The following is a 23,400-nucleotide window of genomic DNA, read 5'->3' on the forward strand; positions in this document are numbered from 1 at the left end:
AGAGCTTCATCTTCATGGGCTAAATAATTGTATTTTCATTCATAAAAGTTAAAGCACCCTGATGTCATACCTCTGAAACTAAAAGCACATAGAAAACTAAGCGCATTTTAACACTCAGATGTGTAACCTTAATGTGTTTTAAAGGGTTTTTAATGTATTCTTTGCAAGACCTTACAACTTATAACTTTTTGTTATGAACATACACTTTGGTGTGTACTTGTTTCTGTTATTTGTTACATTGTGCTGGTCATAACACATATAAGAGCTGTGGAGTGCATACAAAAATAAATCAAGATGATTTAAAATACTTCACCCGAACATATAAAGAGCTTTTTACTTTATGTTCTGATGATATGTGCCTCTAAAATGCTGCATATGCTGCTGGAATAATAAAAAGTAGGTTTGTTTAAACAGGTGAACTCTGTTATTTCTGCTAACGTGTGGAGGTGAATTTGAAACAGACACGTAGAAGATGTCAGCAGGTGAAGATAAAGGGAGGAAGTGGACCTGGACGTGTGTGTGTGTGTGTGTGTGTTTCAGTGTGAGAGTTGCACAGATGATCACAGGAGCTAAAGCATGAGGAGGTGGGCTTTGAGTGACAGCTCTGGACAGTAATCACACAAATGAACGTTTCCACATGTGAAACGGATGCAGATGTGATTGGCTGGAAAATCACCTGATCTCCGACACACATGGTCGAGAGCAAAGACTGTGAAGTCAGTTGGACTTTTTTTCAACGTGGTTTCTTTTATCCTCTATGAAGGTAAGGCTGTGTCACTTTTTACTGTATACATCAAAGTGTGACGGTAAGCAAGGACTAATACTCGTGTGCAACTGAATAATATGAATATGAATGTAAGGATACATAAATAACTTTCTTTTGAATAAAACCTCATTTGATCCACCTTTATAAAATAACCACAGACTATAAAAGCTGTTTGATTTGCACTGTGTGCTGTCATTATTTCATCATGTCGTAATGGCAACATATGTGGAGGAATAATGTTTTCAGGCTGTCACATTCTTGCAATCAGAAATTCCTCTTAAAATCTGATACAAATGTTAGCCTGGACTCCAAGATGATTTGGCCAAACTCAAGATTTTAAATGCTAAATATGACTAAGCTCAACTCTCCATTAGGATCAAATAAAAACCTGAAAGGTCAAGTTCATTGTGACATGTTCTGTAAACACTCTCATCTTGCCAGAGTTCAACGCCATAACTCATAAAAAGAGGGAAATTGTGACCATATGTCACATGTGGCATAACTGATGACACTTATCATCTCTACCTACAGATATGGACAGATTTGCATGAACTTTACCAGAGGTGGGGCGCAGTCCAAATCAGAAGCTATTTATTTCAGACTTTTTATTTCTATCCAACTTCAGGGGGAGGTATGCAGTCTGAGACCCAGCTCACTGATTTCATGGCATAGATGATCACTGGTTCTTGTTTTTGTTCTTAGTGTTCATACAGACAGAACAGGAGAGTTAAACTGGATGGCATAAGCTGTATCTTTGCACTAAACTGCAATATGTTTTTATGAGCTGCAGTCCTGTGCAACTCCAGATGTAAAAACCACAATCAGAGGATAGATAGATTTATGACACATACACCCTGGAGGATCCTGACGTCCACGCATACTGTGACCTTAAAGGGATAATTAAAGCTGTATGAGGTATTTATCCATAATCAGCATCTTATCTACATAACAGTTGGCACAGCCGCAGAGAACTGTTGTAATGAGGTGAAAACGCACCAGAAACATTGATGAAATGTTGTATTACAATGTAATTATGCACAAAACACAGAAAGTATTTCTGAAGTGGGCAACTATGCTTAAATATAAATAATAAGCTTTATAAAAATATTACAGTAAAATCCCATTTTTTTTCAAATCAAACGTCTCTTCAAGTTGCACAAATAAGCCTGTCAATAAAGTTTGATTCATGCTACTTTATCTTATCTTTGTATTTTGATTGTATGCTGAAACTGATCTGTATTCCATCACAACAGCACACACTGTTCTCCTTTTCTCATAATGTTCCTCTTTTGTCTGATCACAAACTAACCCAGTCTCTTTTAAAAAAAAACATGTGGAAGAGGAGCTCACAAACATGAGCTCATTTCACTTCAGGGGAACAAGAAACTGGGACAAAAATGAAAGTCCTAGTCCCACTTCCCTTCTACATCCATTTGTCATCAGACTGCATTCCTGCTGTTCTTCCTCATAATGAAATGGTTATCCTGCCACACAATGAGGAGACTGAGCTGCAGGACCATCTGCAGTGTTTGAAGGAGATGAAACAAAAATGGGATCATAAGGGTCAAAGTGAAGGTCAACGGCACCATCATCAACGAGGAAATTCTTTCAAACAAGGCACTGATGTTGGAGAGGCAGCGAGCATGTGATGAAGACCACAAAAATCTGAACATTTGTTTAGGTACTGCACATGTCCCCGACACATTTACAGTAAAATGGTATGATAGCTTTAAAACACAAGGTTTAGGTGCAATGCATCACAATGCTGCTGACTACCTGCAAACAAATTTAAATCTGGTCAGTAAAAACACATTTGCTGCTAAACTAAATCATGGATGAAACACGGTACCAATGAAAGTAATATAGAGAATGAAAAAATAATGACAATTCATTAATTGTCTTGCTTACAGGCATTAAAATAGTTAGTCTTTAAATCTTTCATTCGGATTTCATTGATAGACAGGAAGCGATGGGCTGAAATATATCTGTAACTAGTGGACTGATAAATGATGAAACTGCAGCCTGCAACATGGTATATACTTAAGACTTGTAACAAATACACACACCTGTTGCATCTGGTATCATGACACATGACTGACCTCAGCTGGTTAAAAGCTGTATTACAACTGTTCAGTAATCTTCACTTCTGCCGAAATATGCTCGATATATTTTCACAGCACAACTTGCACTCTTTGAGGTATTTTTAGACCAGGAAAACTAACATATAGTCTTGATTTCATATTTTTTAGTTTAAAATATCATTTAAAAAACGGTTTTCACTCGATTTGTCCCTCTGCGGTGCCCGTACTTGTACTGGCATTCATTTTGAATGTAAGGCGCGGTTTGACTGCAGATATTTTGTTGTGATAGCAGAGACAAACCGAGGTAACGTTACTTTTATTGAATAAACGATTACGTTAAATTTCTGAATGCAACATAAATGCACTTTTGCTGGGACTGTCGCCTCGTTGACGTCAGTAACGTCACAAACTTTTTACCGTAAGAGCTAACATAGCGGTTGATGTTAATTTAGAAGTTATTTTAACGTTGTTTGGTTGCTTCTGTCTTCGCCGTCGTAGTTCACCAAATGATGTGCTACTGTTGACAAAAGATTATTATCTGACTGTTAATTTAGCTCGTTATCGGTGTTTACTTTAATATTGAAGCAGCTAAACTTTGTCATAATTACCACATTAAACAAAAATATAAAACGCCTTTTATGTTTCTGCCGAACGCCATTTTTGTTGGTAACATCCAATAAAAAAATGTTTATTTTATTGCTGTTGTACACTGTCATGGGCTAATACAACTTTATACATATTCTGAAGAGCATTAGATATTTCAAACTTTAATTCGGCATGTGTCACATACATAAAACTTGTTTTTTTATGTTTAAATGTTTAAAGTCACAGAGTACAATTAAGTTATAGACCGATTAAGTGAGCATAGGTATGTCAAAACTGATCATGAGTTTGTTATCCTTTGACAGAATGGCCTCCACTGCCACATGCACCGATGAAGGCGTATTTAAAACCCCCAAACGTGGCCGGGTGAGGAGCTCTGGAAGCAGCGGAGGTGGTACCCCCGTCACCATCCCTGCCTCACCCTTCATGAAGAAGCTCGGTTGTGGGACTGGAGTCAACGTTTACCTCATGAATAGGTTGGTTTTGAGCCTTCAATTAAAAGCTTAAATGTACTCTTCTGCTAACATCTCCTCTATTACTCTCCGTGTCTTCTATATGTTCAGTTATCAAATTAATTCATGATTTGTTCAGACAAGAACCTTAAATACGTAAAATATTTCGTTTTTATTTCCCTGAAACACAACGTGAAAACCTTTTTTTTTTCCCCATAAAAGGTTGTTGAGTATGCTGTGTCTGCACCATAAATTAGAAAGTATCATCAGCGCTTATATAAATAGTGGATTAATCAAGTAATGAGGATGTAAAGAGAATATTAAGCTTAATTTGGCTACTTAACAGATTTAGCTACTATACTTAATTTTGATGTTTGACTCGTTTTATTTGTTTCCTGTGATTGGAAGCTGAACATCACAAGCTATTTCCGGATATCACCTTCAGTTTTAACCTGAAGAAGCAATACAGTACTTTACCAATAATCTTGCAAAAGTTTGTCTTTTTTTTTTTTTTGACCCATCATTCCCCCCCTCGTGTCCCCTAGGGGGCTCTGTATGTTTTAACCCAAAAAAATTACATTAAGCTGCTTTATGAATCCAACCGTAGAGTGGGAAAGCTAAATGCGTCGCCGTGGGCTGTGAAGAAGATCAACAGCAAATGTGCGTCCAAACAGGTGTCTGTTTACCAGAAGCGCCTCAACGAGGAAGCAGAAGTCCTGAAGGGAATCAGTCACCCAAACATCGTTGGTAAGGCAAGATTCAGGTGCTCCAAGCTAATGTAGCATGTGATGATTCTGGTAAAGTTTTCTATCAAAAGTACAGTAGGATTACATGGAGTTTACACAAAAAATGCATGTTTTCTTAAAGTTTATATCCAGCTCTAAATTAACATTTTCAGAACCAGAAAGAAAGCCTTAGAGAAAGGGTGAAGTTTAAACTGGGAGAGCTGCAGTGGATTTAGTTCTAGCTACACCTATATTGATATTCAACTGGGTGAAATGTGATACATCCACACAAGAAGCAGGAAATTAAACGCAGAATTCTACAAAACCTCCTGAAATCATAGAGTAAGTTCAAGGCCATGAATACTTGATTTCCAAAGGGAAATAAAAGAGATAGTCACTTAAAATGTCGCTGTTGCCTTTATGTTTGCTCAAAATCTTATTTTTCAGGTTAATAAGTAGTGGTTCATGTTATCCAATACTATGGAAACCTCTTAAGAAAGCGACTTGTGACAAAAAAAATGTCTTTGTCGGGACTGTTCTTCATTACAAGTGAAGTGATCGCACTGATGAACCTTTTGACCTCTCCTAAAAATAATGCGATCCAGCTGTGCAACGTTAGCTATGGTTACACGGACAAACACTGCTTCTATCTGATTGAAATCATTCAAATGAAAGATCCAGCTGCCAGTGTTTACAAATCTGATCACAGTGAGTTCAGATGGTCCGAAGCATTAATCAGAGTGAATCTCTTTCACATGTCAAAAGTGGGCTTTACTGATGATCTGTGGGACATTTAACAGAAGAAGAAGAAAAATGTTGTTTTGTTTCCATCCTAACGGTGCAAAGGCCTCCTTCTGCTGCCTGTTCAGTTCAGTTCAGACCAGGAAGCCTGGATGACATTCAACAATCCTTAACTCTTCTAAGTGTCCATCGCGGACGTTTTACTTTTCCTTTTTCCATGTTTTTAGCCCTCACTGCATCACCCGTCCTCCACGTGGTTTGAATGTATTTATTTCAGTGTTGATAGTGTTTCTAACTTCAAACTGCCTCTAAAATCATGTTCTTTTCTAATCCTCATTACCAAATACTAAACACATCTGTCCACTGAAAGTAAAATAATCACATTTTTAACGAGTTTCAACACTAAAACACGTATTTATTATCTGTAAAGTGACTCGTAACACTCACTACACCTGACTTCATATGATTAAACTTATTTCTGAATGTATTTTCGAGGCGTTTGTTTACTTGGAGGGGTTGGACTTTGCGTGGGATCAGATTTCATCACATTACCTGCTTGCTAATTAGAATATATTACAATCAATATTGTGATTCAGTTACTCCTGGTAGCTTCCATCTTCTTTCTCCTGTTTTGTTTCTCCATCTCTTCCCTTCTCCATTAGATGGGACCTTTTTTAGCCAAAGAAAACTAAATCTAACCAGGCAATAATGCACTGAAATGAGACAGCATTCTTCACAACATGGCACTAACGTCCCAGCATGCAACACGGCATGATGTATCTTCTTATTCTTTACACATCCAAACAGAAACTGTGAAATCACTATTTAGAAAGACCTCCCAAGATTTACTAATTTGGTTTTAAGCAGCTTGTAGCGAATGGTGTTAAAATATAGTCTCTTTTAATCTTGTGAAACAGCATCACAAACATTTCTTACAGCTGGTTCTTGGTCCTAAAATTCTTGCTGGTTACTTGATGGACATTAACGAGATTTTTCCCCACAAGGCACAACTATAAAGTGCTTAAGTCTTGTTATTATTTTTTGCAGATTTCAAGTGTCTGTTTTTCGTTTCGGCCACATTTTCGGAGTTAATTCCATATCTTTGTGTCAACGTCAAGGTTTCCGAGCGTTTGCAACAGCCAAAGACGGCTCCAAGTGTCTGGCCATGGAATACGGCGGCGAGCTGTCCCTCAACGACCTCATAGAGAAGAGGAGGGAGGACGGCCTGAAAGCTTTCGCTGCCGCCAACATAGAGAAAGTGGCGCTGCATGTGGCTCGCGGTCTGCAGGTAAATCATGTTCACTTTTCATTTTTCTCACATCCTTAATACACTCATTATTAACATCTCAGCCTTCTGCTCCCAAGTCTCTCAACATCATTTAATGCAAAAGATTAAGGGTTGTTTGACAAAAACGTCATCAAATCAGTGTCCTCGCACGGCGGTGTCAGAGTTTTGTCCATTTGTTTTTGCAGTATCTTCACAATGAGAAGAAGCTGCTGCACGGCGACATGAAGTCATGTAACGTGGTCATCAAAGGCGACTTCGAGGCCGTGAAGATCTGTGACATTGGTGTTTCTCTGCGGCTCGATGAGAACATGAGAGGTGAACTTTATCGTTAGTTATGTACATATTCAATTAGTTTTGATGCGAAAATGGTGCTGATACAGTTATAACTATGTATGATGCATTAACAGGCTTTTAATATGAAGATATTTAGCATTATTATTAAGAACCGCTCAGTTGAACTAACAAAAATGTAATTTCACTGTTTTCCACCGTTTGGTTAGGGTTAACCCACCTTCTCCTGCTTCTCTCGAGACATTTACTTTAAATATTCAACAACTTGATGAGCATTAGTTTAATATTAATGTAAAAAATGTAAAAAGGACCATGACCCCGCAACAAAATGGCCAGAGAAAACCTCTAAGTAATATCAGGAGTTTAGCTAATGTGTTGAAAACTACAGGAGGAGGGAAGATGTCGCCATCACTGTACGAACAAGCAGAACTAAGAATAAGGAGCACTGGTACAGTTCTGCAGCACGTACTTTATTTCAAAGGTTGATTTATCAGCATCCAATTGTCAAACTAAAACTCAAATTCCAGGAATATTGGGACGCTCTGTAAGATGTGAATAAAGACAGATTGCAGTGATGTGCAGGATTAGCTTTGTCTTCAAGGCCGTAACCTAAAAAGATGCCTGGGTGGGAGCAGATGTTACTCTAAAACCTGTTTAGACCTTTGAGCTGTGTCATTTAACCCTCTGACCCATGTCAGACCCTCTTATCAGGTGTGAAGTACCAGTTTCAAACCTTTTAAAGTCTACTTAAAAAGTGCTTGAATTTGCCTTTTAGGAAGCTGTAAGAGCCCTTCCAGCTGCTCTGAGCAGGTGAGAACTGCAGCCACAGAAAGAAGGCCAGTTACTTGGAAAAGCAAACAACGGGGCAGCCAGCACATCAGTAAACAAGCTCTATGTGTGATCATTTGCCAGCACAGCTTTGGATGATTTAAGCCTCCTGATTGGGGCACAACTGGTATTAATCTTACATAAAAGCATCGAGCTGGCGGAGGCATTTGGATGAAAATGACTGATTATGACAGTTGATTTACTTTGTTTTTCTGCCCGGAAAGAAGCAGATTTGTCTTGCACACGTGCCATCAGCCTGCGAGGCTCTCTCCCGTTTTAGGATGATGCCATTGTGGTGAACCAGACAAAGGTCAGTAGTTATTTAGTCATTAAAGATCGTTTCTGTCCTCAGTGTCCGACCCAAACGCCGAGTACATCGGCACGGAGCCGTGGAAGCCGAAGGAAGCTCTGGAGGAAGGCGAGATCACGGACAAGGCCGACATCTTCGCCTACGGTCTGACTCTGTGGGAAATGATGACTCTGGCTATGCCTCACCTGGAGATGCTGGAGGATGATGACGATGATGAAGAAGATGAAGGTCAGAAAAACACATTGGCTCTAACAATCTTTTTCCAGAACTAAACAAAGGTGGAGCCTCCACCTTAAAGCGAAAGTATTTCGGAGTTTGTTTGAATACTTTTTGTGTTTCAGAGGACTCCATGGAGAAGAGTTTCGATGAGGACGCGTATTATGAGCGTTTGGGGACGAGGCCGGAGCTGGACGCAGAGTCTCTGGGCAGCTCATACCGGAGGGTGGTGGAGCTATTCTACCTCTGCACCGAGGAAGAGCCAAAGAACAGACCGTCGGCGGCTCAGATCGTCCAGGCCTTAGAGAGCAACGCCCCGCTGGACAGAGCACCCTCTGAGGTGATCGTTATTGACTGATTTACTCCAATATATTCCCACATTAGAGGTGCAGGTATGGTGGTGTGTTCAGGGTCCGGTCTGCCTGGGACTTAATGAATGAATTTACACACAATCTCCTGGAAATGTTCAGGATGTAGAAACCAGTTAATTACATTTTCATGTTACTGTTTTTTGTCTTCTGTTATGTTGTCCACGGTTACCATATAAATGTTTTTACTTTGTTATTCTGTATCTGTCGCTCACATTAAAATCTGGTAAAATGCTTTTATATTTCACGACTTATTGCTAGATTTAAGGAAATAAAGGACCTTTTAACTTGCTTTTCAACCTTTTCTGTATCCGTTTGATGTTTTATCATTTGACTTCAACAGCAGACCTGAGAGTAATTCACATGCAAACATAATCTAATTTATAGACTGTTTGGGACTCTCTAAGACAGATGTACTAATACAAAACATTCAAATACTTCTTGTTTCAAACACCAAGAAACAGGCTGCAAACATGAAACATGAGCAATAAGTTTATTAAATCTATGTACAAAGTAGAAATGCCTCTAAACAGGGGTGGGGGGGGGTGTCCACTTTATCTCCAAAGTGCCCAAAAAACCTTTAAACTGGCACCAAGAAGGAGGACAAAAATATAAAAAATATGAACTTGAACAAATGGATGCAGCCAGTGAAATGTTTCCAGTCACTGCAGAACGAGCCTCTTACATTCAACGGTGGAACAAGCAGCACTGAATAAATACTGAGATGCATCACAGACCATCTAAAAACGTTCAACCATCACAGCTAAAGCCTGGAACATCTTTGCATGTGAAGTTGTTTTCAACTGCCGCCTGAAACGCTGCATCTTTAACCAACATCCGAATGCCTTCCAAACTTCACGCAATGAAGTTGTAAACGAGGAAGGTCGGCGTGCTGCAGTACTTGGTGGCGAACAGTTTGCCGTCAGGCGTCGGATCTGAGAAGGCGATTTCCTCCTTGGTCAGGTGACTGCCGTACATGAACGTGCTCCTGGAAAACCAACGAGGTAAACGTTTAACACGTGGCTGGATCGGTCTGTTTGGATGAGGTTAAGCTGCTTTTTAACCATTTTCCAGTTTATTGAACCTGCTGGAGCTCCCATAAATGGCTCTGAGTCATACTGATGCTGCCTTCACCTCCTTTGTTAGAAATCTGGGTTAAATGTGAACAGTTTTCAGACTGAGAAGAAAAACTTCAATCAGGGACAGTTCACCAAGTAGTTGAGCCGCTTGAATTCAGCCAAAGATCATAATAAATATGATTTAAACCATCTGAAAGGTTTGTGATGAGCAGGTCAGAGTCGCCTTACAGTATTAAACCATTTTAATAAACCACCTGACGACCATTTTATCAATTATTCAGCTGTCTGGTCTTAACTGTCAGGTCTTCAGTTCTGCTGCACTACTACAGTAAAAACTATCTGTGGGGTGAACTCTAGCAGCACTCGTTAAAATATTAAAGGCAGAAACTAATTGAATCTATTCAGGTGAATTTTAATTTTAAAAATGATAAATATTAATAATTTGTACGAGTTTTCATTTCTGTTTAATGTTACTTCGAGTGATTCAATTTTTGTTCCAAATCAAGCTGGAAAACCTGATTTTTGACTTCTTGAACCTACTTTTGAAGGCACGTGTTTAGCCAAGTTAAACGTTTTATGAGCTCACTGCGTAGTCGTGGAAATCAGAACCAAAGCAGCAAAATAACCAACTTCAGAAATACAACAGAGGAGATGAGCCGTTAAGTTCTGAACATCTCAACCTTATTAATTGTTAATTATTGAAACCGTGGGGCTGTTCCGCCTTACCTGACCGTGTCCAGCATGAGCGTGGCGATGCCCTGTCGCCTGGCCAGGCTGAAGACCCAGATCCGGCTGATCCCGCACAGAGCTGGTTCTGGGACGGTCGAGCAGCACCAGGCTCGGTGGCGCTCCATGAAGTCATCTTTCGTCATGTCCTTCCGTTGAGCCGGCTGCTCGAGGACTCTGTAAGCCTGTCGGGGTTCACACGTTTGGTCAAAAAGTTCCTTTTATAAAACATTTATGAACTTTCCTGATGATCAGAGCATTAAGAGAACACGCCACCTGTCGTATGGGCTCAGCAACGAGACATCCCACCACCAGCCGCTCCGTGTTGATGAACAGGTAGGTTTTAGCCTGCGTTGGTCTGCTCAGAGTCACCTGCTGGAAACCCAACTCGTTGTCCGCCACGCGCCGCACTTCCTCAGCCTGAAACCAAACAAACGGCATTAAAGACGAAACTTCTACACTTCAGAATCCGTCTCTTTTGTCAAACTGTAAGAAATGACCTAAAGTGACCTAAAGGTGTGCAGGTCTGCACCTTTTTCACAGCATACTTGGGATCATCCGGCAAGACCAGGAGAATTTTTCCCTCCCAGAACTCAGCCACCACTCGCTCCTTTTTCCAGCCCTGAAACACAACGCTGCATGAAACAAACTCCTGCCAACAGCTTTAAGAGCAACCATCACACAGTGGGGGTGAATTAAAGCCGATATTTCGCTTGTTAAAGACTGGAAATCATGAAGGTTGATACTGCTCCGATCAGGTTTGGAACCAGTTTCAAACGTGATTTTTACATTCAGTTTTAAACACTTCTACGTGTATCTGTTTAGATTTAAGAGGGACTGAAGGAAGAAGGGAAGACTCACAACAAATTTGATGGAGTTGAGGAATCGCTGGTGGAACTGGGTGTGCTGGAAATTGTCCTCTGGGTTGTCTGCGCTGTAAACCATCCCACATGAGCTGCAGTTTGTTGCTCCAAACTGCTTCTGACCGGCATCCTAACAAATATATGATAAGGAACAGACGTCATGTATTCATCTTTTAACAAAGTCTGGCTTTTAAAATCAGACAATAAGAGCAGGTGTGTGTTTAAGAATGACAGAAACTGCCTTTTGGCTCCTTCAGAAATGTTTTCCTTGTGAAATAAATACAATTTCAAGCTTGAAACCGAGGGATAAAGTTATCCTTCTGTATATTAAAGGCAAGCTAAACATCACGCTAACTACTTTATACAGAAGGAAACTACAAGTTTCTACATTTTTAGCAAAATCTGGCAGACAAATCTGTCTGATGTAACAATATATTCTACTTTAAAGGTTAATGAATACAACAAAAGATAATTTCTCACTCATTTTGCAGAGTATCAGCAGTGCAACGTTCCTGATATGTAAAGGACGGCGTTAACCAATGAGACGCAGTTAGTGAAGATCCGGATCTGAATGCATTCAGCACATGATTGATCTTCGACTTTAGCCTGGACTGATGTTGCGAATAAAACAGTTTTACAGCATATGTTAATGTATAATAAGTAGTCCAAATGACCAAGTGCTTTTATTTCTAAAACTGTGTGCTTTGGACTAAATGATCTGTGACGTCTGTTTAAGGTGAATTCTGGTCCGACAACCAGAAAAATTAACTTACAATAATGAGCTGGTCATTGTCCTGCTTCTCCTTCTTCCTGCGAACGCTTCGCTCCTTCGCCGCTGCAGGAGGAGCCTGCAGGGACGCCAGCGAGCCAGAGGGGGTGCTGCAGGAAGCCGGCGGCCGCAGGACTGCGCTCTTTAACCTGCAGGAGAAAACATATCACAACTTGTGTAGCGTTTGAGTTGTTAAAAAAACATCAGAAACAGAACCCCCCCCCCAAAAAGGCATTCAGTAAGGTTATTTTATACTTTACATTAACAGCTGCTAATCTCTTTAAACTTCCTGTTTTTTGGCTTTAACAGAAACAGTTAAAAAGCCATTTCCCTCAATCTTTTGAATCTAAAATATTTATCCAAGGTTATGTTGGATATGCTCTGAGGTAACAGACGATAAAATCCTCACCTTTTCGAACCAAATATGGGATAAACAGCTGCAGCAGACTCTGGAAGAAAAATATTTGAATACATTTAAATAAAGCAAAGAGGATGATCTGGAGGATTTGTTCATGTTGTGTGAATATAAACACACCTTTGGGAGGGCTGGAGGTCGTTCTGGTGGCGTTTATTTCACTGGGTTCAGAGCCACCTTCTGTCTGAGACTCATCCTGGAAAAACAGGATAAAAAATAACTACAAATATACAATTTTTAAATATTTGCTTCTATTTGACAATAAAAACTGTTAAAGAGGGGAACACACACACAAAATGCTGCCAACAAACTCCAAAACTCAAAGGATCTGGTCAAACTTTCTGGTCTTTTCTGCTTGAGAAGGTTTCTAAATTAGCTAAACGACCCCGATAAGAGCCGTTTGCTGAAGAACGGAGCTTATGGGCTTCCTTTAACTCTTGTAGTAGCACAGGAAACACTGGACAAGCTTTACACTCCTCTGCTCTTACTCAAAGACTCCGATACCTCTTAGATCCTCTGAAGAGCTGCTGCTCCCCGGTGGAGGTTGGTTAATAAGGGGTGGGGGGGCTTCAAAGATGTGGAACAGTGTCTTAAATGTGCCGATTGAATTGATTTTGTCACATGGTTGCAACTTTCATAGAAACACTCAATTATTTCCATCCAGTGTGAATAATTATGACGTGTGTGTGAGCAACCTGTGGGAATAAATTGAACTTTTCTTTTCTTTATTAATCACAAACCTTGATGATAAAGTCGTCTTTTCTATAATCTGATAATATGATCATGTAACGATGTGATAGAATGCGCTGGATGAAGTCTCTGAAGCCACGTTTGTAGTTTCTTTACACCTCACAGCTTAGCGACTTTTCCTAAGACAACATTTCAACTATTCGACCTAAAGCCAACATTTCTATCGTATGGGTGCGATGTGCTCACCTCTGTGTTTAAGGACGAAGCCGTCGAGGCTGGACTTTGTGTCGGGGTCTTGGATAACACAATCTTAAGCTCCCGGGTGAGTCCATATGTTTCCATCAACACGTTGGGGGAGCTGAAGGAGGGAGATGAAGCTTATTAAATTTACATGCGTTTAAGGCATTTAACAAGTTATGAGACACAAGAGTGCATCGAAGTCTTCAAATGATTTAATTTCAGTCAAGGAAAACATCGTTGGTGGTTTTTACACTTATAAACTGCACATTGGTCTGCATCACCCATCTCAGACTGAAGAACAGACTCTCAGTGGGACATGGGCAAAAGCATTAATGATGACACGATTCAATCGCTAAGTACAAGCTCGATACATTCAGAGTGAATGGCTGGGATCTGCCTGACCCTGGATCACACCGAACAAAATGCAGAAAATACGGTACAGTAAAAAAAAAAAGAAAAGAAAAGAAAGCAAATAAATCCGTAAAGTACCTCAATGGTTGTGGAGTTTGTGGGTCTTCATCAGTGAAGTCGTCCCAGTCTGTGGGATCAAACTCGGCTCCTCGCTTGGAGCTCGGTTGGATCTCCTCCTTCTCGACTTGCTGTACAGAAGCCCAGACAAAACATCAGCATTAACTTGAAATATAAGCAATGACTCTCAGGCTCACTGATGATTAATCTGCAACTCCTATAGAGGAGATTTAACAGATGACCTCAGAAAAAGGAGCCATGAACAAGTCTACGTGGGCGTTTTAGCAGCCGTGTTAAATAAAGGGTGTGTGACCAAAGGTTTGATTAAAATGAACAAATAGTTGTACCACAACTCATATTTGATCGTTTTCAGTTTAAAATGGAAGCTCCAGAGATAGAAAATTACATTTTTTTACATCTCAGGTAAGACGAGACGAGAACGCACAAACTGAGGAACGAGTAAAGGGAACATCAAACTAAGCTTTTAGTAAACTTTTGCTTTTTAAAGTGTGTAGAAGTGAGTCAGACTTTAAAAGCTTTGGCTACGAGGCAACACTGCGCACAGTTGGTGTTCTTAAAGTGCATTGAAAGTTAAAGCTCTTCTGTGTTGAATATTTGCTAATATGAATAAAGCTTTCTTATTGCTTTTTCTACTCGTAAAGAAACATGATAACAGGCCGCTCTGCAGCACGTTGTTCAAAGAATGCAGCAAAAGTTAATGTGCATAAAAGAACAGCTCTGCCCATCGTCTGCATTACACAGTGTGATCAGTAAGAAGCTTCTTCAGCTACGATGTAACACAGAACACAAAAGGTCATTCCTGACAGCCGCATTAACCTAACATAATGAAAACCTACAATATTGGTAATATTTGGTTTAGATTCATTGTCTATAATTCCAATTCACCACATTCAGAAACTACACCGCAGAGAAGAAGAGCGGTGAAACGCTTTCAGATGTAAGAATTACAATAATAACCATCTTATATCTGATGAAGCCATTTGAAAAAAACTTGAGCTGCAGATTAATGTCATAAAACCCAGGATGCTGAGCTCTGCGCTCACTGACATAATGTCACTGTGACCCATTCAGTTTGAAAAGCTTGTTGCTGTTTGTTCTTTAGTGTGCGTGCTGTGACCTGCACAAGTGTAACTTCCAGCTCTAATGGCAACATTCAAGTATAAACTACGCCCTGATGATATAATATTATGGTTCTATTTCATATTTTAAAAATGTGATGTTAGGTTTCCTGACACATAGCAGCAACACAAAGCATCTTTACATGTGAAATGGTATAAAATATTCAGGTTACACTTTACTGTCCGACCTCTAAAACACACACACCTGTTGCGGTTTTGCCTGCTGTGGGGTCCTCTCTTGCGCCGCCTGCTGCTGCTTTGGTTTGTCGCTCTTCTTCTGAGGGAGCGAAGCTTTGCTCTTCGCTGGGACAGAACCTGGCCTGGCTGGAGGCTTCGGAACAGCTTTTTTGTACATGGATGTCGGTTTCTTTCCCGTACCGAAGAAAGCGGCTCCAACAAAGATCTTTGGCTTGGGCCTCAGGGTGCTGAAAGTGAGGGTGATAGCCTTCCTGGGCTCTACCAGTTTGCTGCTGACAGGTGCAGCGGCGGTGGTGGGTGTTATTTTAGCAGCAACACTGCAAAATTAAAGCATGCCAAGAATTTGAAATCATGAGATACAAGAAGTTTAACTTAAAAAGCACACTGATGAAACGGTGAAAACAAACCTGCTGTCGAGCTTGGATGGCTCTGTCTTCTTTGTAGATTTCGTGTAGCTTTTGATGCCCATTTTTTCTCCTTTGCCAGACCCCGAAGACTTCTTTCTGTGTTTGCTGCCTTCTTTAACACTCCCCTTCTTCGTTTTCTTTTTCGGCTTTTTGGCCAAAGAAGGAGGGGAGGGCAGGGCAGCGGGAGGAGAAGGCAGGGACTCCTTTATTGCCTTTCTCTCAAGTGGAGTGAGATAGATGACCTTCTGCTTGCCATAGAAGGAGCTCGTAACCACAGAGGGCTTCCGTGGGGATTTACGAGGTGACCTGGCTGGTGAGCCTTGAAAAAGAAGCAAGGAAAACGAAATGTACATAACTTCAGAGTGATTTGCAGTAACTGCTTCAGTAAAAAGAGATGAATCAGTACTTCCAGCTCAAAGAGTAACATCTTCACCAGTCTGTCCTACCTGCTAGTCTTTGTGGGGATCTCTCTGGTGATTGATGTGCAACTGGCTTTTTCCTTGGAGATCTCCTCTTAACCGGCGACAACTCTTCGCTCAACACCTTTTTGCCCAGGTGACTTTTGCATGAGGAAAAAAAAAGATCACATCAGAAACGACCACAAAGTCACAGATTCAACAAAACCTTTCTCGGCCATCCACAGATGGAAACGGTTTGAATCGTGGTGAAACTGGAGTTTGAAAAGCAAGAATGCTACACACGACTGTTTAATCCCGCTGCCTTTACAGCTTACCTGTCAGAGTCCAGAGAGGGGAGCTTTCGCTTCCTGGTGGTGGGTATCATTTTCAAAGTTCACCTGCACACAGTGAGACATGATAAGGTCCCCCGGGTTGAAAAAACATGAAACTTAAAAGCATTTAAACTCCAAACTAATCAAAACTCAAAACAGAGAGAAGAATTTAAATCATGACTTACTGCTAAACTAAATGTACAGGAATATAAGAATACACCAAGCTGGAGTAATAAATATAGAGCAGGGTTAATGTGTTATCTGGCAGCTTTAAATAAGAACAATAACAAATGCTTGTGTGTATATATATATATATATATATATATATATTAAAAAAAGTTGTTTTTAGGATATATGGCTAAAAAAAAATTAAAAAACAAAAACACACACACACAAAAGGTGCAGGATCTTATCTTACAGATATTAAGTCCTGGACAATATCAATAAAAATATTTATTTCTTTGGTAACATTAATGAAATCGGGATCTAAAAGCAGCCGATAGAAGTAGCGCAAACCTCCCATGTAAAGTCGGAAAGGTCAAAGAACAGAAATGTAATATGAAGTCGTTTTTTAGGTGTTTAAAGCTAAATTGGCGGATTTTTTGCTGAAGGTTTGTGTGTCTGCCTAGAACGATGAATGCGTGTAACGTTCAGAAGCCAGTAAAGCCCACAGACCTTTACGTGCATGTACTTAGTGGTCAACTAGAATATTGATGAAGGCTCTAGATACCAAATGTATAATTTTACATGTGCATAAATATGCAAGTTTGGCGGTAAACAACAAAGCGCAAACAGAAGAGCAAAAGAATGGAGGTAATTGGCGGGATGATTAGCTTATGCAAAGGTGCCTCCGGTCTTCAACACAAACGAACTAGCGTGTCAGTATCGATAAGCAGTCATACAATCTTTAAAAATGACTGTTTACGTATTTCAACAAAAAGTCGGTGAATCGAGCGTCAAACATAAGCAGGTTCTGACTGACGTGTAAAAACTGAGTAATTTCAGCGTTTTTATAAATAAATATGTGATTTAGATGAAAGACAACCACATTTTTAAATAACTAAAACACCACAACGGTGGACATTTGACTCAACTTGCCGAAAAGAGTTCTGTCAAGCGACATAAAACGATAAAATGTTCCAGTTGTTGGAAGTTACACTGCTCCCTCCGCGCGCGTTTGTCCTCTGTGTTTTGAACAGCGCGCGCTAGCCTCAAATTAATTGCACAACCAGAGCGGAAGCGGAAGTGTTGCACATCCTCGATCAGTTGCCATAATAAAAGCTTGTAGCGCTCTCTGCTTCTTCCGTTGAACATAAAACCTGTTTTTTCTCTTTTATTTTAGACAACGTTATTCGAATATGCACGTTCAGCAGTGTGCAAAAATATTATTTTATTTATAATAAAGTCTCTGACGCTGTAAGATGAATTTATATTGACAACAATTATTGTGGTCTGAGGCGCTAAAAATGAGTAATAGTAGATAAAGACTCTAATTTTCTCTAACTTAAAGAATAAAAATAGAGAACCCAACACAAATTCTTAGATATTTCTCATCAACTTTCCTTTAATCAAATATCAAGGACAAAATTTTGTGTATCCACTCAGGCTTCAGATTTAATTTAATTGATTATTATTCATGTATCCATATGATTGCGATTATTTCATAATGTAAGACTAACAGTGTATTCTTATCTCCAGTTCTTGTTGGCGGAATTTTAGACCACAAAGCTGCATCCACACTTTGAGAGTCGTTAAAGTCACATGTGAGTTATCCAGCCACCCATGTTGTTGCTCATTCATGTCATTGTCACCTGCAAGATGTTTACCTGCATAAACAACATGTTTAGATGATAAGGACCGAGGTGCAAACGGTGAGGCTCACCCCTCTGTTAATGTTGGTTTATCCCTGAAGTTAAAACTACCTAACATGTACAGCGCAACATTACTCTTTTTCACACATGGATTGTACCTTATCAGCGTAAAACAACTGACTTCTTAAATCTACATGTGTTCCTCCTCTATACGCTCACACGTGACACGATGCATAATAAAGATGCGTGAGTCCAAGCTTGAAAAGGCAAATAATAAATGAACACCGTGTGGTGCTTATTTAATGTGTGATGGCCCTTTAAAGGCATTTAACAGACACAAGATGGCATATTGGAAGTATGCTAACTATGACTCCTTTGGCTTTCCACATAATCTTTGTCCCGAAATGCTGTATGTTGAAAAATGTTTCTTTTCCTGTTCACATTCATATTACCTACTGTTATTTTGTTTTTCAACTATGCAACACTTCCAAATTTTCTCTAGATACAGGCAGTTATGTATCTATAATTAGCATTCAAATGATTACATTTAAATTTATCTGAAACATATTTCTTATAGCAGATGATTAACTTTTTCTAGGGTAAACGGTCTTCCAAATCACTGAAATAAGGCAAGAAAAAAAAAAGAAAGGGGGGGATACGAAATGTGGTACACTTGGCCTGCGATATAAATACAAAATATTATCAGACAGGCATTAACAGGCAGAAGCTTTTACTTTGTAGGTATATGTTTCTACTTCCGGTATACGTGCTAACTGCTGCAGCTTCACTCAAGCAGCTAACAACTTCCTGGGTCAACTTGTACATGCACAAAGTGACAACAGTAACGCTCAGTTGGCGTTCAGCTTATGGTTTTTCTTCCTAATTATAACTAGCGTGTTTGTTCACAGGCTATAGACCCACTTTTCATTTGTTTTGGGCGAGTTTTAATCCCTGTAAAATGGTGTTTTACTTTACAAGTGCCGGTGAGTGCGGCAGCCGTTTGGCTAGCAGCGGCGTTAGCTTGTAGCCTGTTTCATGTGATTATTATGGTTTAAACGTGTTCATCACCCGTTTATGTTGTCGTTTCACTCCCTAACTACCTGTTTCTTGCTTCCTCTGCAGTGGTGGACCCTCCATTTACAATCTACATGGGAAAAGACAAATATGAAAGTAAGATTGTCCTCGTTTGATCTTCGTACGCTAGTTCTGCCTGGTTGAGGTGTTGCTGTTTTGTTATTGATGAACCACAAATGGTACCAAATCATATTTAAGGTGAGGCTGTTTTTGTCTCCAGATGAGGATCTAATCAAGTACGGCTGGCCTGAAGACCTCTGGTGAGACTCGTCTTTATTTTAAAGCTTACATCTATGTGAAGTTACATCTCCCAGAACAGCTGTAAGGTGGTTAGAAACCCAGTTTGTAAGCAAAAGTCATTCAAATGACAGAGTTTAATGTCTGTTAAGTGTATGACAGAGGGTATACAGCAGGCATAAAGTGGGCAAAACACACACGCCTTTATGTGAAGATTACAACCACACTGTGTAAGTTCGAATTTATACATTTTTGTATGCCACTCTGGTATTCTAAGTTTATTTAAAGTACATTTTGCCATAACGGACTACAGGATCTTATTAACAAACACAAAGTATAAATACATATATGTAGTGCATGTAGGAACAAAAAGAAAGGAAGAGGAAAAGTCTGCAAATAGTGTAAATTCTTCAGTTATTTATAAAGGAGTTTTGGTATCACTGAATACAGGAATAAACAAATAAAATGATGAAAAACAGGATGGAAATTACTTATATTCAAATTAATACGTCATAGTTGGAATATAGATATAGAATTTAGGAGTTTTGCATTTATTTTATGAATAAATTCCCCTATTTAAATGCTACTTTTATTCTGTGTTTATTTAAACTTTTATTTTGTTTGATTATGTTCTTTTGAAGCACGAGTCTCAGCTGTTGTTAGTTTTCTCTTTCTAATCCTGGAATTGGACTTTTTTGGAGGCTTTTTTTTCTTTCTTTCATTTAAATACAGATTTATGACTTCTGTACAAATCTCTTTCATATGCAGGTTTCACGTGGACAAACTCTCCTCAGCTCACGTTTACCTGAGAATGCCAAAGGTAAGTAACTATTTATGTTTCAAACTGTTGACTGTTGTTTGGACTAGATACAATTTTGTAGTGAATAATAAGCTATTAACAAGTAAAGCAACAAGCAAGTAACCACAGCCATGGTACAATGGGGTGGGGGTTCACTATCATGATGATTTTGTGGCACCTAACCTAATAATATCTGTTCTGTGTGGCTCGTTTCTAGGGTAAAACCATAAATGATATTCCTCCAGAGGTGCTGATAGACTGCGCACAGCTGGTGAAAAACAACAGCATCCAGGGTAAGAAGAAAGTAAAACGTTGAGGGAGTTTTTCTGCATGTGGTCTGTTGAGCACACTGAGGCTGCTTGTGTTGTGTATCGTCAGGCTGTAAGATGAACAACATCAATGTGGTTTACACACCGTGGGCAAACCTGAAGAAAACCGGAGACATGGACGTTGGACAGATCGGCTTCCATCGACAGAAAGAGGTTAGCAGGCCACTAAAGGAGAGAGATAACAAAGTTAAAGGTGTCATGTATGCTGGAAGCACAGAGGCAGAATTATTTTTATTGTATCCTGCAGCTAATCGTCTCCCAGCTGCCTTCATCACAAAACGTTTGCTGGTATTTGCAGGTGAAGATCGTGGCAGTGGAGAAGAAAATCAATGAGATCGTAAACCGTCTGGAGAAAACGAAAGTGGAGCGTTTCCCGGACTTGGCGGCAGAGAAGGAATCAAGGGATCAAGAGGAGAGGAATGAGAAGAAAGCTCAACTCCAGGAGCACAAGAGGAGAGAGAAAGAGGAGCAGAAGAAGAAGAAGGAGCTGGAGGAACTCAGGTGGGCTGGAGATACAGGAAATTTATCAGTAAAATGTCCAGGTTGCATTTACTGACTTCACTGATTATCACTTTAAACCAGCTGATGGAACCAAAACTGGAACGACTCTCATCCATCCTCTTCATGTCTTTGTCCCCTCCACCTGCTGTGTGAGAGGGGGAAACATATCACATGTGGCTCAACAGTATCATTTAAGTACATCCTTTGTTTTTAATCTACATCTTTGTACTCCCTAGGAACTATTCTACACTCATGACGAGTGAAAAAATGAAAACGAATGAGGTAAGGACATGAACTGACAAAGAGAAATCATAGTTACTCCCATCAGTAACTGTTAGAACTTAGTCAAAATATAGTCCCCTTGTTCATATCATTACGCATTTGTTGGAGGTGGAAAAGCAGCTGAAATCATGTTTACTTTGCTGAAATTAAACATTCCTTAACTTGTCTTGTGTTGCAGGACGGCTACGATTCAGATGACTTCATGTGAGGAGGGAAAATGAAACAGTGAGCAGAAGGACGATCTGCTGTCGGGACGCTCCCCTGCTGCTTTTGCTTGCTGTGATTATTGCACAGACATTGAAATTAAACAAGAACAAGCGGATACCTTTTGCTTTTGGACACTCGGAGCAGAAAGTGGACAAGCAAGGGACGGGGCAGCGACCTGTGGTCCAGAAACTACGTTCAAACCAAGCTTTTCTACCTCCTCATCACAGGAGGACACTGTCAAGGAGTCATTAGCAGACAGTGACTCTCAGATACTCCTGTTTGATGGGGGTTTCTGTTGATTAAAAAAAACAAACAAAAGTGGTGTCTGTATGGGTGTATTTGAATTCTTCATTCAAACAGCATTTTGTTGAAGCTGCAAACCCTCCTACTCTATTTGTCAATCTGCTCATTTGTCTGCATGTCAGATTTTGTTGAATACAATTCAGTGTATGAATTAAAATCAAAAGCTGTTAACATGTAGTGTTTGTATTGTCAAAAGTTCTGCTCACGCATTAAAAACAATCAAAATTATTATTTAGTGCAGAGATATTACGATGGCAATGGTTTTGTTGCTAGGGTTTACTCCGATAAGTTTCCTAATTATCCAGTTCTAAAAATCAACTTAAATGCAACTATATATCCATTACATGGAAATTAAGTCTGATACTTGATGTATTTCTTCAATAGCTTATTTTTTCTTTTGTTCTAAAGTTGAAGTCAAATGCATTTTAAAGGGAATGCATAAAGGGCCATTTCACTGCTTTTATGGGTAATGGATCACCCTAGACTGGATTTTGTATGAAAACCACAGTAGCCAGATTGGTCAAATCTGGACTGAATTATTCTACAAAGGATATAGAGTCATTCACACACAACATCTTCTTTCACCATCTCCTCTCTACTAAATTTGACCGCCTTTATCCACAGATAAATTACAGTATCTGACCAGGCAATAATGATCTTAGGGAGGTAAAAGAAGGGCATCTCTCACAAGATGGCGCTAACCTCACAGGTTACGATCCAGCATGACGTATCTTTGCATTACTCGTAAAATACATATTACACGTATATACATAAATATTCAACAAGAATAAATACATAACATAATGAAATGAGCATTTGTACAAAAAAATGAGTTTGGAGGATGCGGGCATCGATCCCGCCATCTCTCGCTTGCGCTACATACTGTGTCCTGTCAACTTCGCCAAAGTAAGCCCAAAGTAAGCCCACATTAGCCAATCACGTTTCTCTGTGGCTTACTTTTGACCAATCACGTTTCCCCCCTTTGGGCTTACTTTTGACCAATCACGTTTCCTCCCTCCTCTGACATACTTTTCGGCATTCTGTTCTCCGCTCTCATCTATCCGCGCTAAGGTAAGTCGTGTTTTATTCTGTTATTGAACGCAAACTTGTAAGATTTTCTACGATAAATAAACAGGAAAGGGTGTCGCTAAAGTTATTATAAAATGCAAAATATACAACGTTAAAAATATCGCCTGATATGCGATGATTGTGTGTGAATTAGGACCAAAGCGCTGTTTTATGATAGCTGGAAAATGGATGGAGGGAGTAGTGCCAGGAGAGATGTTCAAATATTAACAATTCTGTTTTTAAAAATGTAACTAGGTAGAGGTAAACGTAGAACTAACATGTAGGTATAAGTAAAATGTAGCGGTAGCTTGGGCTACTTCATACAGGCTACCATACAACGCTGATAAGTGTCCACTAGAGTACAGTTGATAAATGTCACAACCTGGCTCTTTGGGC

General features: G+C 39.7%; 3 protein-coding genes across 3 annotated transcripts in view; 2 read left to right on the top strand and 1 right to left on the bottom strand.

The window, feature by feature from the left end:
- Positions 1-3,059: 3,059 nt before the first annotated feature.
- Positions 3,060-23,400, top strand: part of pbk (PDZ binding kinase) — a 147,819-nt gene continuing 127,478 nt past the window's right edge. Inside the window, exons 1-7 of the mRNA XM_072361809.1 lie at positions 3,060-3,151; positions 3,756-3,926; positions 4,510-4,649; positions 6,487-6,656; positions 6,842-6,971; positions 8,128-8,313; positions 8,427-8,784. Of these exons, the coding sequence (XP_072217910.1) occupies positions 3,757-3,926; positions 4,510-4,649; positions 6,487-6,656; positions 6,842-6,971; positions 8,128-8,313; positions 8,427-8,659 (1,029 nt within the window). The 5' untranslated portion in view covers positions 3,060-3,151; position 3,756 and the 3' untranslated portion in view covers positions 8,660-8,784. The remainder of the gene's footprint in view (positions 3,152-3,755; positions 3,927-4,509; positions 4,650-6,486; positions 6,657-6,841; positions 6,972-8,127; positions 8,314-8,426; positions 8,785-23,400) is intronic.
- Positions 9,265-16,454, bottom strand: esco2 (establishment of sister chromatid cohesion N-acetyltransferase 2). Its single transcript, XM_072362667.1, has 14 exons — positions 16,397-16,454; positions 16,110-16,222; positions 15,664-15,982; positions 15,264-15,573; positions 13,941-14,050; positions 13,458-13,569; positions 12,642-12,717; positions 12,516-12,555; positions 12,111-12,255; positions 11,336-11,467; positions 11,007-11,096; positions 10,751-10,894; positions 10,475-10,659; positions 9,265-9,657 (listed from the first exon to the last, which is right to left on the bottom strand). Exons 1-14 carry the CDS (start codon positions 16,444-16,446, stop codon positions 9,525-9,527), a joined length of 1,959 nt encoding a protein of 652 aa, XP_072218768.1. The 5' UTR covers positions 16,447-16,454; the 3' UTR covers positions 9,265-9,524.
- ccdc25 (coiled-coil domain containing 25) lies at positions 18,988-22,113 on the top strand. The gene is made up of 9 exons (XM_072362579.1): positions 18,988-19,187; positions 19,327-19,374; positions 19,499-19,538; positions 20,284-20,335; positions 20,532-20,607; positions 20,693-20,796; positions 20,942-21,144; positions 21,381-21,426; positions 21,605-22,113. Exons 1-9 carry the CDS (start codon positions 19,163-19,165, stop codon positions 21,632-21,634), a joined length of 624 nt encoding a protein of 207 aa, XP_072218680.1. The 5' UTR covers positions 18,988-19,162; the 3' UTR covers positions 21,635-22,113.

Source organism: Leuresthes tenuis, unplaced genomic scaffold (assembly GCF_036924035.1).
Source record: "Leuresthes tenuis unplaced genomic scaffold, fLeuTen1.0.hap1 SCAF_13, whole genome shotgun sequence".
NCBI classification, from domain to species: Eukaryota; Metazoa; Chordata; class Actinopteri; order Atheriniformes; family Atherinopsidae; genus Leuresthes; species Leuresthes tenuis.